Consider the following 16,318-nt stretch of genomic DNA (forward strand, 5'->3'; position numbering starts at 1 on the left):
GCACGCAATTTTTTTAAAGTTCATCTTAAAACTGCGATATCAATTTATTTTATAATGCACAAGGTTGAAAAGGAACTAAAAGAAACCTCGAAACAGTAAGAACGTTATTTTTTAATATAAATTATTGCCCATGGCTTTGTAATAAATTAATGGACAATTTTCTAATTTTCAAATGCTTCTGCACCAAGGGTAGAAAATTTCGAAAAAAGAAAAATGGATTCTAAAGCTGAAGAAAATAAGCTGCTGGCAAACATTACTGAGAAAAAGAAAGAAATTGAAGTAAGTTTGTTGACAAAACTATTTTTCCAGCTCGATTTCATTAAATGTTCTTGTTAAAATTACTTTCACAATCATTTAATCGTTAATGTTTTAAGTTTCTTGACTTTTCCAAGTCAGTTACTCTGATACGAAGTATTTGAATTTTACTCCATTTCTTGAACCGGTGCAATAACATTTGAAATAATTTTGATCAGATTTCAAATAGACTGAATGAAATATTTCTGGCGTACGATAAAGAGTTCCTTACGTTAAAAGATGCAAATGATGATGGTGGTATTGCTCAACTCATGCAGAAAGTTGCTGATGATTTTTGCTACAGTAAGGTAAGTAGTTTTTATATCTTTCAAGTCGTTGTCTATTAGTTCGGACATGTTTAAATGATTCAGTAGTTGGAGAATTTTGTGAAGGTGTGACTATATTCATCATTCCAATTCCTTGAATTCTTAAGTCTTTTGTGTAAGCAGCTTGATCAATATAAAAACTGACATGGGCGTAGTTTGCTGGACGGATGTTATGCCATGTGGATGTAAATAAAAAGCAGTCAGGGAAACAAAGAGTTTACATGTTACATTTGAAGTTGAGATATTTGAAATTACTTTTTTCTACTATATCCTTTAAGAAGTGGTTAGATGTGAGTTGAAGAGCAATTCGAATCCCAACTGTTGTACATTTGCAGTTTGCTTTACTAGCTAATGTTTAATGAACATTGTTTGTTTTATCAGATAACTGTTGTTAGTAATTGATTAGTGACATTTTTGATCTCATTCAGACAGAGAATGCCATTAAAGAAATGCAGCAGGAAATTGATGCACTGAAAAAAGCTTTGGAATTGGAAAAAGAAAAAGAAAAAGTTTACCAAAGTTTGACATTAATTACTAATTGAATACTTATTATTTTCATCTGACGCTTTCTTTTGATTAGCATTTTCAAGTATTTCTATAGAATAAAAATTGTCAAATTAATTATATACATACTAATCTTTAAAACGCAATTTGTTATTAAATATACATATTTGTTGTGTTTGGTAAACGTAAAAGCTTTCATACAACGCTTATCTTTGTAGGCTACGTGTTAGCACCTTAGCACGACGCACGATGGTCTTTAAATATTGGGCTGACAGCATTTGATAATAAGGATATCGTCTATTCTATATAACTACCAGTGCTGTTAAAATCATTTTTTTTTATTTAAATCATCCTACAACACACGCTTATTAAAACAAAATCAGCTCATATACTTTTTTTTAAACTATTCAGAAACCAAACCTTTTTCTAAATGATGTGTAATGAAAATTGCCGGCTGATTATTTCGTGTTTGTTTAATCCGATATATGGCGTGTAGAGTATTATTAAAAACAAAAAATAAAGAAATGTATTTAAAAATGAACATATATCTTAAATGGTTCAACATTTATCCAAAATAATATTATATGAAGTAACGAAGAGTTAACATTTTTTTGCGTCAGCTGAATTGAGAAAGATGAAACTAGAAGAAGAAAAATTACAAAGCTCGTGTTCAAAATGGAAAAGCGACATTGAAAGAGTCATTTCCGATAGAAAGATGCTTGAAAAGTTGGTCGAGGAAAAAGAAAAAGAATGTGCAAAGTAAGCAACTTTTAACTATTTTTTTATTAATTTTATAATTTATTATAATTCTACCTTGGGGAACATCTTCAGAACAAAAGATGAGGAAGAAGCCAGAATGAAGGAAGATATGAAAAAAGAACAAGAGTCGAAGGAGTTGGAAGTTCTGAAATCTACTTACATGTGAGAACCTTTTTATTTATTTGAAATAAATGGACATCAATTAAATTTTGCGTTAGATATAATTTGAAATTATCTTTGCTGTGGGATACTATCTCATCTAGAATACAATTTTTGTTGGGTTTTAAATAAAATTAATTTCTATATCTTAAGTCGATTCTTAATAAAGCAACTACTGTTAGACTAGTTTAGGTTTCCAAATAAATTAAGATGAATTTGATTAGAAGAAGCAAATAGATTGTTAGTGCATTTGTAATATCATATATTTGTATGTAACTTGGTAAATGCAGCCTTTTAAAATGGCACTGCAGAATTAGTTTGACAACTTGGAATCTGATTTAGAATATTTAATGAAGGTGCGGTAATGGCTCACGGTTGTGTAAACATTCAGATTCTTGGTTTCTAGAACATTGTGTAAGGTGTTCATGTGAACTGCCTCTATATAGTTAGTGTGTAGTTAAAGAATGACACAGGCTTTAGGTATGTCTTGCTGTCTGCAACCTATCAATAAATGACGCTCTGAGGAAATATGAATAGCATGATAGAGGCAGCAGCTTTGTTTGTGGTGTTGCCAATGATCTGAAACTCACTCATTTGAATGAACTCATTCAACGGAAGCTTTCCAAGTAGCATTTATGAGAGCATTTTTTAAAAATATATTCATTCATTAATACAACAATGCAATCAACAATCATGATAATGAACAATTAAAATAATGAGTATAAATTTTTCATAGGAAAGATATTGAAGATTTAAAAAATGAAATTAAAGAAATGGGTGTTCAACACAGACAGAAAGTAAAATGAATTTTCTTTAAATTTTTGAATAATCTGTTTAAAATAAAATTCATTTTATCTTTCTTAGATTGCTGCCATTGAAAAAAGAACGCATGAATATTGGGTGAGATTTTGTCTTGGCATTGAAAGTTGATTGACTAACTGATTGGTTGATTTAATAAATTAAAATTGACATTTGCTTTTCTCAGCAATCATGTCTAAAAAATGAAAAAGAAATTGCTCAGAGTAAAGCTGACATAACTTACTACAAAACTAAGTTAGTTGTTAACTAAAATATTCATTTGATTATTTGACCATTATGTTTTTATACAACACGATAAATCTGATTTAGCATTCAAAAGAAACGAACTGAGAATTTTATTTCCATTATAATCATCATCGTCGTTGTTCAATGACACACTTGGTACATAGATGTGCTGCTGCCGAACCACAAGTGCCTTAACACATCAACAACAACAACAACACACGTTTAGACGACATTTTCCCCGAGATCGGGGGTTGCCGTTTGGCTACCTATGATGAAACCGAAATACCCCTCGACTCCATCCACATCTGTCACTCGCCTCAGTATCACGCAACCCCGCTTTCACCCTGTCCTTCTCCACCTGCTCTCTCCATCCCAATCGCGGACGACCCCTTCCTACCACTCCTTCAACCTCGAACTCCAACGCTCGCCTAATCCCGACCCTTTCATCCCTTCTCAACACATGTCCATACCACCGCAATCTCGATCTCCTTATCAATGTCACAATGTCCTCATTCAGTCCCATCATTGACATCAGCTCTGTACTACTCCTCCTATCCTTTACTTTAACCTCACACATCATCCTCACCATAGCTCTTTCAGCCCTCTGCAGTACACTTTCCTCCTCTCTCCTCAACACCCAAGTTTCACCACCATATACCATCGCTGCTCTCACACATGCTTTATATACCCTCCCTTTCATCTTAACTGACCATTTCTTTCCACACAATACCCCACCCAGTTCCCTAAATTTCATCCATCCTACACGAACTCTAGCCGTAACTGCGCTCAAACATCCTCCATCCGCGTTCAGCTTATCCCCTAAGTAAACAAAGCTTTCCACTCTTTCAATACCACCACTCAACCCGTCCTTGCGTCCGTCCTATTAATCACACCATGAACACATTTCTTACATTTGAACGTGCCTTCCACCTTTTTCAGTGCCCCCCTCACACCACTACATCTCTTATGCACCCATTTTTGACATCCTAAACACAATACCGAGTTAGCCTTCACTCTCCTGTCACATACCCCACAGGGGTCTATTTTACTTATCACTCGCTCCCCACCTTCCCCACTCACCATTACCATCGTCTTACCAATATTAACTTTTAACCCTTTCTTTTCAATAACACTTTTCCATCTGTCAAATTTTAACTGCAATTCTTCCATGCCATCAGCCATCAAAACTAAATCGTCTGCATACAAAATCTCAAATAACAACCCCTCCATTATGTTTCCACACACAACATCCATTACAATTGCAAACAGAAACGGTGATAACACTGATCCTTGATGCACTCCTACCTAACCCTACACTAAAAGCGTCCGACATCCCCCTTCCAACCCTCACCTTTGTCTTTGCCCCTTCATACAGCTGTATCACAGCTTTAACAAGTCTCTCATTCACTCTTTTCTTCCTCATCGCCCTTTCAATGACCTTCTTCGGTACTCGATCAAAAGCCTTTTCTAGATCCACAAAACACATGTACAATCTTCGTTTCTTCTTTCTATAATTCTCCTGCAACATTCTCACCATGAACAACGCATCCACCGTTCCCCTACCAGGCACAAACCCACACTGCATTTCATTAACTGTCACCATATTTCTCAACCTCCTTTCAAGCACCCTCCTCACTACCTTCATTCCGTGCTCTAGCAATTTCACACCCCTATATGACCCACAATCTCTCACATCTCCTTTGCCCTTATACAACGGCACCAACACACCCTCAGGTATACCTTCATCATCAAACATACTGTTAGCAATTCTCATCATAACTTCAATTCCTATCACCCCACTCGCTTTTATATGTTCTGCCGCCACTTCCGAAACCCCTGTCGCCTTACCTAGTTTCATTTCTCTAACTGCTTTCTCTACTGTGTGTGACCGCGGATTCCACATCTCCATCCCACTCATTCTCTTCATTCATCAACCTTTCCATATGAGCTTTCCACACCTGAGCTTTTTCCTCCTCATCTATGCACAACTTGCCAGATCCATCCCAAACACATCCATTCCCTATAACATCTTTCCTATCCCTCATTGACTGCTTTGCTACTTTGAACATTTTCCTCGAACTCACATCAAATTCCATTTCCTTCATTAACCTTAGCACATCAGTTATCACCAAATGTTTGCTACCTTCATCATATACTCTGCCTGCGTAAATTACTTTTCCAGCCACTCCTGCCAGACCAGCGATGACCCTGCATACATTTTGCATGTCCACCGCATTGTTTTTAATTTTTGTTTGGTTTTCTGGCAACTACGCTAGTTTTATCAAAAGTAATATCCGAGTAAACAGAAATGATAGGTACATTGTTAAAAATACATGTTTTTTTTGTTTAATATTTTTGAGAAGACCGAACTATCACAAATATTGCTTGTTTCATACAAAAACATGGCTAAAATACATGACTAAAATGACCACGATCTTGAAAATAAGAATTTCAGAGATGGGAAAAAAGATAGATGAAGCGAGGTCAGCTGACCAATTGAGCGCTGGATCCCCTGTTCTTGTGAGGCCCACATTCCAACGTAAGTGTCACTACACACATTTATTTGATTTTATTTGATATATAATGATCCAGGATATGAAATGAAACGCGACAGTTATGTAAACAATCATGTTATTTATCCTTTCTAGCTGAACCACCACGATTTCCTCCAATGATGCCACCACATCTGTCAAGGTTCTCACTTGATTTGCACTCATTTCATATTATAGCACGATAATTAATGCAAATTATAACAATGAATTGACTCCATATATCATGAACAAGAATGACATGTGGTATAGATCGACTAATTTTGTAACTGTTCAATTTCCTAAGATTGCCTCCACCTTTCCTTCCACCTCCTCCGCATTTGCTGTTCGCACCAAGAGGGCCTAATCATCCGTTCGATAGTTCATTTGAGTGACAAAATCAGAATCAAGAGGTAGTACCAGTTTTACGTTGATTCTTACGTAGTCCTTGTTGAAATGTGTTATCTTCATCAGGAAATTCTTTGCGAAATTAAAAAAAAACTGATAAAAATATAAATCTGCTTGCATCTACCAGATTTAAATTTCAATAAATTTTTAAGATGGTTAAAAAAAATTTTCGCTCGCTATCACTTTTCGCAATTGCCTGAATGTTAATTTTCATTGCCCCAACCGGTTAATAACTTGTATAGAATTATGCGAGGCATCTGTAAATATATAAGCTTTACATTCTCTAAACATTTTACCGCTGTAATACATAAATATCAAAATGACAGATGACTTGATATAATAACCAATTGAAACATGAGTATTTCGATCTGGTTTACATTTATGTGAGCAATATTATACTCTGTTACTCGTAGCAAATTATGTTTTGTTAAGCTAGGGAATAGGACATTCTACTAGATGAAATTCCTTTTTACTGTTTTTACTTAGTTTATCTTTGAAATTTTTCACCAAATACGCACCTACACTTATCCATAACCACAATATCATAACCGACTACTCACAACATTAACATTAATCTTAAAAACAAGCAAAGGCAACCGCTAAGAAGTAGCAAAGAACGATATAAACAATAAAGATGATGATGGAATTGATTTGAATAATGAAATCTCACGGAGTTTAATCTTCTAGTTGGTTATTCATTAACAATAAAGTTCACGAACGCAAAATCGATGCTTTGAGTTATTTTAAATCTTTGAATAAAAAATAAATCCAACATGAACAATGCTACAAAACTTTCAGAATGCTAACAAAAACAATAATTATAAGCTGTAACTTAAACCAGTGAAAATTTTTGATCCAACATCATCATTTAAGTGGAATAAAAATAACAAGTGGAATATGAAAAACAAAATTATCTGGTGGAAATACTTTGGAATGAGGAATATTATTAACCTGCATTAGCATATTACAATAGAACAAATTGCTATATGGTAAGATAGGCACAAATCAATTTTGAACACAAAAATGTAGCAGCTCATTGTAAACTAATCAATTAATATAACTCTTATTTTCGATATATATTCTCGCAGGAGACACTGTTTGAACAAAATTTCAACTTTAACCTTTTGCAAGTTTAGTTCATACTGATATCACTTGGATCACAAACAAAAACAAAATGTAAAATATGCGTAATAGTAAATATAGACGTGCAACTTGGTCAACAAAAAAGTTTTTGAAATGTAACTTATAAGTAATAAATATTCATGTATAAATGAATGAATAATTATTAAATCCAAATTATGATGGGTTTCATCAAAAAGGCCAATCAATTGCAGCCACTCAAACGCTTCTCCTGTTCAATAGCTGTGGACAAATATTCAATTAAATAATTGTTCATGTTCATAGAAACAATGCAAATGCAACTATACACAATAGACCCCAGAAAAATAGTGTGAAATATATTAGCTAAACAAAATAGACCAAAGAACAAGTTGAACAAAGAGAGCATTTGACCAACCATTCAACAAACAACTAAACAACCAACCAGTGAGCATAGCAAGCAGGCGACATACATAAATACTGTTACTTACTGTTTTTGTCAGGCAGTGGATTTTTCACCTCTGTAGATGCCCTCTTAAGGTTGGACTTGTCAAACCCCTCTATGTTCTGTATAGTCTTCTCCTGATTAATCACTATTATGGTGGATAATTTCTTATCTTCAAATATATCATTTAAAGAAGTGTGATGAGGAAGTGTGTCAAACTGTGACAGCAAACAATTTTCATTGAATGGAGGGTGAATAAAACACTAATAAAGAAATTGTTGCAATGAATCACTTGTTTTGCTCAATTATGAAACACGATTAGTAATAAATATAACATATGCTAATATAACATATGCTAATAGAAATTTTTCTAATCAGGATAAGAAGACTAATGAGTTTCTTCATGCTGACAGAAGAAAGGTGAATGCTGTGCTGATACAAGATAATGTGTGCCTAGTACGGCAGAGCATTAAACATAGGCAAAGCTTTTGGAATGTAATCTTATTACAAATTCATAGAACACAGCATACAATTAGGGATACATATGTATGTGTGAACATGTACATAAATAATATATTATTTAAATATATATTTATTACACAAACATGCATAAACAAATGAGTGTGTGAGTGATTTTGAATAAAAGATTAAAAATAAACTCTGCATGATGTGGCAACAACGTTGAATGATTGAAGCAAATTTATTAAAATGTGTTGGATATGAAGTCATAATGATAGTGATGTCCTGTTGTCGTAAGCTAACAAAGGAACACTTTAAAATTGAACAGGTAAGCAACAATGACAACAAATTCACCTCACAGGTAAAGCTACATGTGTATTTATATCTGCAAATATATTATATATACATATACGCATGCACATATATAACATATATACATACATACTCATACATGTGTATACAAAATGTGAGAATTTCTTACAATCAGTTCAACAAACATGCATGCTTACATCTACTTGTTCACAGATTACATAAATGATAAGAAATAATGAACAGTCAGAAGAACAAATGAGTAATCTCATGAACCAGATAAAGTTGAAAGGCCTCAACATAATTTGATAGATCTAACATCAGTAAAATATTGAAGTAAAACAGTTGCAGAACATAAAAACATTGTTTACAACCCAATGACATTTAAAAAACAAGAAAAAATTTGATAAAAATAAATAGAAACGTACCACTTTTATCAGGCAACGTTGTTTTAACTTCAGTTTCAGCATGCTTCAAATTCTTTTTATCAAACGCCTCAATGTGCTGTATTGTTTTCTCTTGAGTGATGACTGTTTCAATGAAATAACAAAAATATAATATGTCTCAGTCAATATTATAACTCTATCAATTAGCAGGTGTGTTGTACATTATAAATGATTCAACTAAATAACACGAATATATGATGAGTACTAAAGCAAATAAATTGATTACATCTTATATTTGTAGAAGCTAAGCAAATAAACTTACATATTAAATATTCACAGTGATTAGGTTAGAATTCATATCATAACCACCCATGCCAGATCACAATATTTATCATTTTAGTCAACCTCATATATTCAGCTTCACATATGTGCACTGAATTGAAACATGCAGCTAACAATGTGGTATTTAACAAAAGTGTACATCACTTCTACTTTTGAAATTATCAAACTTTTTATTCATACACATTGGTTCAAATAATTACATTACATACTGGTTTAAAAAAGGGGCAGACCAAATTATAACTGGACAAACATGTGATAGTTAATCATCATCATAATCACCATCTTCATCAATTAATCACCAGCATCATTAAGATATGTTCTAATGTAAGAACAACCACTTGTAAAGCATCCCACTCATTTGATTTCAAACTTTGGAACTATTCATTAAAACCAGCATAAAAAACCCTTGTTATATTTCATCATCATCATAAAAACTCATCATCATCATTTTCATAATTACATGAACTCATCATTATCATTATTTTCATTTTAATCACCATATCACCATCCCCATTACCATCAGAGTCAGGCAGAACAGTCTTTACTTCAGTTTCTGTATGCTTTAGGTTGGTCTTGTCAAAACCCTCAATGTTTTGCAATGTCTTCTCATGGCTAATAACTAAGTTTCAAATTAAAATAACAGTTCAATAGTGAACATTGAAACAAATTTGTAACAGGATGCCCCTTTTCAAAAAATTTTAATATGAAAAAATTGAATATTTAACATTGTTATTTGATAACTTTATCATCTGTTAACAATATGCAAAGATAGGAAGTTTTGAGTCATCTAAATATGAGCACTACGAAATAATATGAAAATAAATAAAATGATAATCTGGAATATATCATGAGCATGAACAAAAAGTGACAGACAGAAAGAGAAAGGAGAGAAAGAGAAAAAAATATTACTCAGTTGAATGAAACATTTGAATGAAACAAGAAGAACCTTTATAGCAAAGGCAAGGGTTGATTTTTAGATTTATCATAATTTATATTTTTGAAATAAATTCTCTAAATTATTGCATAAGTTAAATATAAATACTTTAATTTGTATAGCCATGCAATGTAATTTTTAAAATTTTTCACCCCCCCCAAAAAAAAAGTAAATTAATCAGTAATATATTACTATAATAGGCCTAGTTAATGTTATAAATCATTTAAAAAATTTTTTTTCAACATTGTAACATCTCTATCAATATGCCACTAAATGAAAACATCAATGATTGATTAATGTCATGGCATTGTAAACAAAGTAAAAGAGAAACATTTTATTACTTGAGATAACTTATAAAATGTCAAATTTTGTTGATAATAATAAGTGATTCCTCATCTCTATTATAGTATGACAATAAAGGTTAGAGACAGATCTGAAAAATAAGCAAGGAAGAAAGACAGAAAGAAAAACAGTTGAATGCTTTTCCAGAATTGAAATTTTGCTTAATTGTAATATTGATTGTATACAAATCATTAAACATTGTAAGTTAGAGATGTGAATTACTAGATGTCTATTAAAATGAAGCATTGAAAGATAAGTGGTACTCAACTTCTTTCTTATTCAGTTCTTATTGAATTAAGTTAAGACTTACATATATGAATTTTTTTTTCAAAAGTAAAAAATGGAAACAATGAAGAAACTGACATTGCTGATTTAACAAATAAATGATCCATGTGTTAAATTAATTAAAGTAGACAAATGTAAATAATTCATTAAAAAATCACAAATTAAATTAATTAAATAAGTTTTGTGTTTTGTCAAAAATCCATGATCCATGATCAAAAAACATGATCCATGTGTTAAATTAATTAAAGTAGACAAATGCAAATAATTCATTAAAAAATCACAAATTAAATTAAATTAATTAAATAAGTTTTGTGTTTTATCAAAAATTAAAAGATTGACATTGGCTTTTTGAAAAAGTAAAAATTTTAAATATTTTTAAATTACCTTCGGTAGATGGCAGGACATTCTTTTCTTGAGTCTCAGTGTGCTTGAGTTTCGAGGAGTCAAACTCAGTGATGTCTTTCTTTTCAATGCCTTGAGGTACTTTGTGGTGCTCAGCCATTTTGTTTGCCTTGGACAAAGGATATGAAAACTGTTAACAGAAACAAGTTAATAATTAAAATTAAGCAGCAGACGAAAACAACAGCAAAAAAATATGTCGGAGGCCTGTAACCCTCTATACCACAGCGTCAATTTTAATTAAAATTTTAAAATCAAAACGCCAAATAAATGGAAAATACATGAAAACAATTATTTTTATAATTTTAATTATTTACAAGGAGCGTTGCGGTAATTACAAATCGAAAATAAAAATTTAATAATTGAAATATTGCCGTAAAAAATTCTAAAAAATATAAAATTTGAGAGCAATTAAATTAAAGAAAGCTTTATAACAAAACAAAATTCAAAACGTACTCAAGTCACAAACGAAGAATTCAATGGAGAAATCTCAGCAGCAAGTTTTGAGGAGCGCAGTGACGACGAGAGCTTATAAAGCGTACAACTTTATCAGCTTACTTTACACTAAGCTGTTCTATTTTTATCCACGTTTTCATTCAAATAACTTCAAAATTAAAAAATATGAATATAATTAATAAATTAAATAATAGATAATTAAAAAGTTATTTATTATTACTATTAATAACTATAAAAGAAGAATTGTATGCAAAGTATTTCAAAAAATTACTTGCCTACATAAAAAACGAAATTTAGCGTTAAATAATAATTTCCTCCTAATTTTTATTTCCCATTATACATTTAATTTTTTTTTAAGTTATAAATTTGATGTTGGGCAAGATCTGCACTCCACATCGCAAAAAGGGATTTAAATAGACTTCTATTTTTGGCCTTGATACACAGTTCATTTAGTCACCACACCAACGTCTATAATATCAGCTGCTGGTTAATTCGTGGTAGTATCCTTCTAAATTATTTTATTTTCCTCATTAATTATTAACTAATTTTTTCTAAACTTTTGTAACTTTTCTGGTTTAATCTTTAAAAAAATTATTTTAAAGATTTGTTGTAACATTTTTTTCAACGTTCACACTCCATAGTCCATACCATTAAATTAAATTGCTAATTTTATGCCGTATAAATTTAATATGGTTCGTAAATTGTTAACCTGTGACTTTCAGTTTGCGAGAAATATGTAGAAGAAATGGAAATATGAGCTATTTTTGAAGCGATTTGATGTTTTGTTTCATTTCAGTTTTATTTTTGCTGCATATTTTGCAAAAACGTGAAGCAGTCTGGTGCTTGATAAAGGCTAAGGGTTTTTAAGTATCTGTACTGTACTGTACTGTGTAAGTTGCAAAACGGCGTATAAAATAAAACAAACATGGATTCTCAACGGTCAACGCCTTTAAGATGATTAAAGTTTATTTAATAAAGTTCTCACAATTCATTAACATCTTTTTGCCTTGCTGAACTCATTCTAAAAACCCGTTGAATCAGAAAATTTTAAAAATATTGATTCAATTCATAATTCTAAATATTATAATTAATATAATAATCAATATCAATAAACTTGTTGCTGGTTAATGATTGATAACACTTTTTATCCACAGATAATCTGAAGTAAAAGATTATAAAAGACTGAAACAAGAAACAGAAGAAATATTGAAGAATTAATGAAGCAAAATTAATGATTTGTTAAAATGTACGATGGTATTGACTCTAGCTATTTGACTATTGATATACCATCTGCAATGCCTCAAAACTGTAGCACAGATCAAACGTATTTTCTCAACAGTTCTCACAAGAGCCCATCCAAAGACCATCTGGGAGCAAATGAAAATTTTGAATCTCCTGTTTCAAGTATTGGTTCGCCAGATTTAAAACCAAGCCCTAACTCTGATGAGTCTTTCAATAATTTGGACAAGAAGTCATTTAAAATTTTGCAGAGACCATCCACAGCAAGGTCCACCGAAGGTAGATTACACTTGGATACAGAGGCCCTCTATGTCAATCAATATCCTAGAAGAGGTCACAGAAAAAAAACTTTATCTTTGAATCCAGAAGAGAGAGAAGCTCTTGAAAGTTTAATTGAAGATGTAATCATTGTTGGTTTGGATGATGCTGCCATTGATAGTGAAGAGAGCTCAGATGAAAATGTTGAAAATGATAAAAATACAGGAGGAGATTCTAGTAACGAAAAGCATTCTCCGAAGTTTACTAACGAAAATAAAGAATTTGGTGATAAGTTTAGCAATCAAAGAGAAACCCCTAAAAATATTAGACCAAAGGTGAATCATGCATCAAATGCTCGAATCTATGGTAATAAAGAAATGATTCGAAGACATAATGTTAACAATGGAAAGGATCTATCCAGAATGAATTTTAATAAAAACAATATGAATAACGCAAACAATAACGTTAAAGATTTTGCAAGAAACCGAGAAATCAATTTTCTAAACAACATTAACAAGTTGTCCAAAGAGCAACAAACAGCAAAAAAACTTTTTCCTAATGTTGAAGGGCATCAAAAGGGAAATTTTCCTGATGAAAATGTGGAAAACATCACTAAAAACTCAGTGACTGGCATGCTAGGCATTAACATCTACCCAGCTCAGTTGAAGGTGGCTATAAAGCACATGGATAGTTTACCACCAAGATTTCTCAGACGTTTACAAACAGGTCAGAATAGGATCAGTGGAAGCGAGCCTGCATTACAAAGTTTACCTGAACTCAATGGGAATGGCAAAGATGCATCTTTATATGGACAGCCACCTTCTCGATTAACGGTTGGTTCGGATATTGGACCTTCTACAGCCAGCTCTGCCGAAAAGGATCGTACCAAGTCAAAACAAACGCAATTGGAAGAAACTAAAAAAATAATTCGCAATTTGCTAAGTGATCTGGATCAATACACCGATGAGGGCATTACTACTCCGGGCTTGAAAGATAAATGTCCATTCAATCCACCACCATTTCAAGAAAGCAAGATGGCCTATGAATTCAAGCCTCCCATGCCTAATCCTGTGATACTGTCTCCTAATTCACTTTTTCGAATGCCTCACACAAGATTTAACTCTGAATCACAACTGAATACTTTAGATTTACCCCAACCTACAACTGTCCAAGTGAACCCCAAAGGATTTTTATCTTATTCTACGGATGCTTTTCGGAGTAGGGAATTCAACTCCTTAGATGTTGCCCACAGTTCAACTGGATATCTTAACTTAACTTCAAAACAACCAAGTCATAATTATGATGTTAGTGGCGTTTATTTTCATAATGATCACCTAATGGGTTATCCTATGTCTCATCACAAGAAAACCAATTTGAAAGTTGATGCTCCAATATTTATATCCAATCAATTCCAAGCAAAACAGAATACATCTGCTACAAAATCTCAACACACGGATGCTAAGCCTGTTGATAATAACATTGCATTTTTACCAGGTGCATTAAATGTGGATGTTAACCAGCAACAAGTTAACAACAACAGCAACAACAAAAAGAACCAACCGCAAATCCAGCAACCTCAACAACTAATTAATCCTAATGTTTCAAGAAATAACTCTCCATATTTGTTTAAAATGGGATCAATGTATCCACCTATGCCAATGGGTCCTCCTCCATCACTTCCCAACGGAATGATTCTATCCCATCATGCTCAAGCTGGTATGATGAGAATGCTCAATTTTGCTCCTATGCCTCCATATTCTTCTGGGGTTCCTTACAACAATTTTTATGGTGGTAACTCGATGTTTATCAGACCAGATTATCCTTCAAGTCATCAAGCATTTCAACCATGGGTGTCCGTCAACAATGCTGACTTACCATCTGGGGACATACCTCAGGCACCTTGGTTCCATCATGGCTACAACCACCCTCAACATCATGATCACATTGAAAGTGCAGGCAATCAATTTGTTGATCACCTCCCTCAAATTGATGTAGAACAGGATTGGAACACTGTTATGAACTATTCAGCTGGTGATGTTTTGGAAACCTACCCCGTTGAAATAGGTAGGCAGAGAGTTATGCAAATGCTCAATGAAGGATTGTTTGTCATGGTCATCCTGGTTGGCAATCCTCAAGGAGACAAATTGAGGTTCGTTGGATGTATTTAGATCATTATATTCATAATAAATTTTAACGAGTTTCTAATATTTAATTACATAAATTTATAAAAATAGTTAAGGTGTTCATTATTTTCATTAAATTTTCAACATAGCAAACTGCAGATGAACATGAATGGAGTGTTTGTGTTGAACCTTCACAATGGTCCTCCTGGTCCTAACTTGTCACCAAGCAAATTGAAAGAACAAAGAGAGTGGAACTATAAACAAGGTTTGATGCTTTTACTTAACTATTCATCTGTTTACATTTTATTATTCTTTCACATTTTTTTAAACCATTTCAAGTTATATTTGCTGTTTTCATGTTTATTTGAGAGTTTAGCTGAAAAGATTTTTAAAAATTTTATTTTTTTATTACCAATAATGCTTATTTAATCTATTTTATTGTGTTCTAGTGCATATTCTATCTGTATTAAAGTAAGAATTGATTAAAGTGAACTATTTTATTGTATTTTGAATGTGCTTATGATATTCAAAATTTTTGTATCAGTTTTTCCCCAAACATTTATAATGCATGATAGCGTTAGTACAGGCTAAACAACTACATTCCTTTGCTGATCAGTTCAATGTTTAGTGAGCAATGTTTGAAAAGTTGATATGGTGTTAAAGTATCAGTTGCAGTGCTGGAGTTTTCTAGCTCACTGTGGATGCTTTAAAATTTAAATGTGATACAACCACATAATGTCTGGTAGTTGATCAATTGGAAAACTGGGCAGGACATCAAACAAGTTGAATTGACATATAACTTAACTCTAGTCTATATTTGTTATATCTTATTTTTTTGTGCGTTTGGGAGATGCTCATTTAAAAACTTTTTTCCCTATTAAATGCAAGCTTTAGATGCTTTGCCAAACATTTATATATATATATATACATTATTGAAATTTTAATAAAAAAGCCTTCTCTTGCAGATTTATACAACCGTAATAAATAGATTAAAGAATATTTATTTGATGCATTTTAGCATAATGCAACCTACAACTTGGTAACCTTTGTTCCTTTATTTTTTCATAGTGGTTTTCATTGCGTACTCTCTTGTTTCCTAATTCTGCTGCATGAAAATATTCACTTTGCGGGTGCTTGCATCACTTGCAGGATGTATCTTTTTAAATTTTCGTCTTATTTTTATACAAAAAGTGGAATCATTCCGCCATCAGGCATTGCAAT

At 32.3% G+C, this 16,318-nt stretch overlaps 3 protein-coding genes across 3 annotated transcripts; 2 read left to right on the forward strand and 1 right to left on the reverse strand.

Moving 5' to 3' along the window:
* Nucleotides 1–54: 54 nt before the first annotated feature.
* Nucleotides 55–6,747, forward strand: HELRODRAFT_188334 (hypothetical protein; the record flags this gene model as incomplete). Its single annotated transcript, XM_009017465.1, has 13 exons — nt 55–95; nt 189–279; nt 474–602; nt 1,049–1,139; nt 1,745–1,883; nt 1,956–2,045; nt 2,779–2,839; nt 2,907–2,942; nt 3,028–3,095; nt 5,534–5,625; nt 5,735–5,781; nt 5,923–6,027; nt 6,610–6,747. 12 exons carry the CDS (start codon nt 55–57, stop codon nt 6,007–6,009), a joined length of 972 nt encoding a protein of 323 aa, XP_009015713.1. The 3' UTR covers nt 6,010–6,027; nt 6,610–6,747.
* Nucleotides 6,748–7,603: 856 nt separating this feature from the next.
* On the reverse strand, nt 7,604–11,124 carry HELRODRAFT_64710 (hypothetical protein; the record flags this gene model as incomplete). Its single annotated transcript, XM_009017466.1, has 3 exons — nt 7,604–7,713; nt 8,762–8,863; nt 11,007–11,124. 3 exons carry the CDS (start codon nt 11,122–11,124, stop codon nt 7,604–7,606), a joined length of 330 nt encoding a protein of 109 aa, XP_009015714.1.
* Nucleotides 11,125–12,721: 1,597 nt separating this feature from the next.
* Nucleotides 12,722–15,884, forward strand: HELRODRAFT_160513 (hypothetical protein; the record flags this gene model as incomplete). Its single annotated transcript, XM_009017467.1, has 3 exons — nt 12,722–15,123; nt 15,247–15,362; nt 15,844–15,884. 3 exons carry the CDS (start codon nt 12,722–12,724, stop codon nt 15,882–15,884), a joined length of 2,559 nt encoding a protein of 852 aa, XP_009015715.1.
* Between the last annotated feature and the right edge of the window lie 434 nt (nt 15,885–16,318).

The sequence above is a fragment of the Helobdella robusta genome, assembly GCF_000326865.2.
Source record: "Helobdella robusta unplaced genomic scaffold HELROscaffold_2, whole genome shotgun sequence".
NCBI classification, from domain to species: Eukaryota; Metazoa; Annelida; class Clitellata; order Rhynchobdellida; family Glossiphoniidae; genus Helobdella; species Helobdella robusta.